Below are 1,994 nucleotides of genomic sequence, written 5' to 3'. Positions count from 1 at the left end.
ATTTATGTATGTATGTATATGTATACATATATACATACATACATATATATGTATGTATGTATGTATGTATGTATGTATGTATGTACGAATAGTACGTATGTACGTACGTATATATATATATATATATATATATATATATATCATGATTTATAGTGCATCTGCTTACAAGTTCTCTGCCCTTTTCTCTTTTTCCCCAACCCCGTGCCTAGTCCTGGACTGCCTGTACGACACCATACAGTTATGTTTCTTCGACAATACCACTACGGCCCTGGCCTGGAAGAGTCTGAGTCTGATTCTTTCCAAGCACGCTGATCCTCTACTTGATAGTTGGGTACGTTCTCCAGCGCTGTTCGGCGAGCTGTCTGGTATTGCCATGGATGCCATGCTTGCTGCTTGTACCCTGCAAGCGCCTGCGCTTTCCCGCGTTTCCGACAATGTGAAGGAGAATACACCGCCAGAGACGAACGAAGACAGTAGAGACAAAGCCGATAGCAGGCGCAGTAGCGCTGAGCAAGCTGGAAAGCTCACAGAGAGTGCGAAATACTGTGAAGTGCCGAGTGAGGTCTCTATGGCGGAATCGCCCGAGTACATAGCGCTGTTGGAGAATCGATTAAAGGTTAGCGTGCGCTTCGGAGTACAAGCCCAAGAGAGTTGCAGCTGTTCCATACATTATGTTTTTATGTTTGTAAGCTCGCAGATAAGACATTTGAGTTCATAGGGGGGCGATAACGATACGTGTGTGGTGACCTTGTGCGCATATACGGTATGTTTGTATGTTAGTTGTACATCGAATGAAGCACTCTGACTGTTCTCTTACTCCCCTTCATTGTTCTCATTCTCATCCAACTCGAGACTTTACTGCAGCTTTTGTTTTCAATCCAGAGAAAAGTACGATGTTTATGGCTGATCTCCAACAATCGAGTCTCTTTTTTTTTGTTAATATATCCTCTCGATCCCACGCACCTTCTCCCTTCATTTCGTTTCCCTCAGGTGGCCCGTTTCTACTTCTCGGCGCTCTTTCGTTTGTGCAAGCCAGCTGTATGCGCTCCACTGCTTGTAGATGTGTTCAACAGGCTGTTCGAAGCACTGCTGCTTCTCCAAATGCGGATGCTCAGCATCTCTTCGCCTCTCGTGCGGGATGTATTCATAGCGGTGTGTAGGTGTGCTGTGTATACCTTGGCTTTGGTTTATATGTGCGTGATGCTTTAGAGTACTCTCCTAAGTGTGGTGTACTGTGAGTGTCTTGATTGTGGGTTCTATGTGTGAGGTCCTTTGTTGTGCCCATTTCTTTTTTAAGTGTATGTGCACGGTGCTCATATTAGTTTTGGATTATATTCGCTTGATCCGTTGACGCCCCCTTATAAAGTGTAGGTGTACCGAGCGTGTCTTGAGTGTAGGTTGTATGTTCGTGCTACTTTTTCGTGTGCTTTGGGGTGTAGGTTATATGTGCTTATCTTAGTTGTGAGTTGTATATGGTTGATGCTTAGTTTGATGCTTAGTCAAACCCTTTTATAGTGTAGGTTGTATGCGCGTGTCTTTATTGTAGGCTACATGTGCGTGCTTCTTTGTCTACTTCGTCGTTTCCTTTTTATGAATATGTTAAATGTGTGTGGCTTGATTGTAAGCAATGTGTGCGTGATCCTTTGGCGTACCCCTTTTCAAGTAGACATGTACAGTGCTTGCGCTCATTTTGTATTTGATATGCGTGATCCATCATCGTGACCGCATTAGGTGTGTGTGTACTGTGCGTGTCTTGACTGTAGGTTGTATACCCATGCTTCTTTGTCACACACAGCCAAATGTAGACTACGGTCCGGGTCATTCAATATGTACATTCTGGGCTGCAAGATTTGAAGTACTATCCAGTACTGTATCTGCAACTAGAACGGTCTGAATGTGATAACACCACATTAAGTCGAGCCATCCAGAAACTCTGGCACGACAAATTATGCTCTCGTCAAACAAGCTGTACACACACACACATATATATGAAT

The 1,994-nt window shown here is 43.8% G+C and overlaps 1 protein-coding gene across 1 annotated transcript; it reads left to right on the top strand.

The window, feature by feature from the left end:
* Window positions 1-209: 209 nt before the first annotated feature.
* Window positions 210-657, top strand: SARC_14959 (hypothetical protein; the record flags this gene model as incomplete). Its single annotated transcript, XM_014290910.1, has 1 exon — window positions 210-657. A coding segment is annotated over one exon (448 nt), but the record flags the coding sequence as incomplete, so codon positions are not given.
* Between the last annotated feature and the right edge of the window lie 1,337 nt (window positions 658-1,994).

This window comes from Sphaeroforma arctica (genome assembly GCF_001186125.1).
Source record: "Sphaeroforma arctica JP610 unplaced genomic scaffold supercont1.5374, whole genome shotgun sequence".
In the NCBI taxonomy this organism is placed as follows: Eukaryota; class Ichthyosporea; order Ichthyophonida; genus Sphaeroforma; species Sphaeroforma arctica.
Note: the sequence above shows the minus strand (reverse complement) of the source record. Positions and strands in the feature narration are given on the sequence as shown.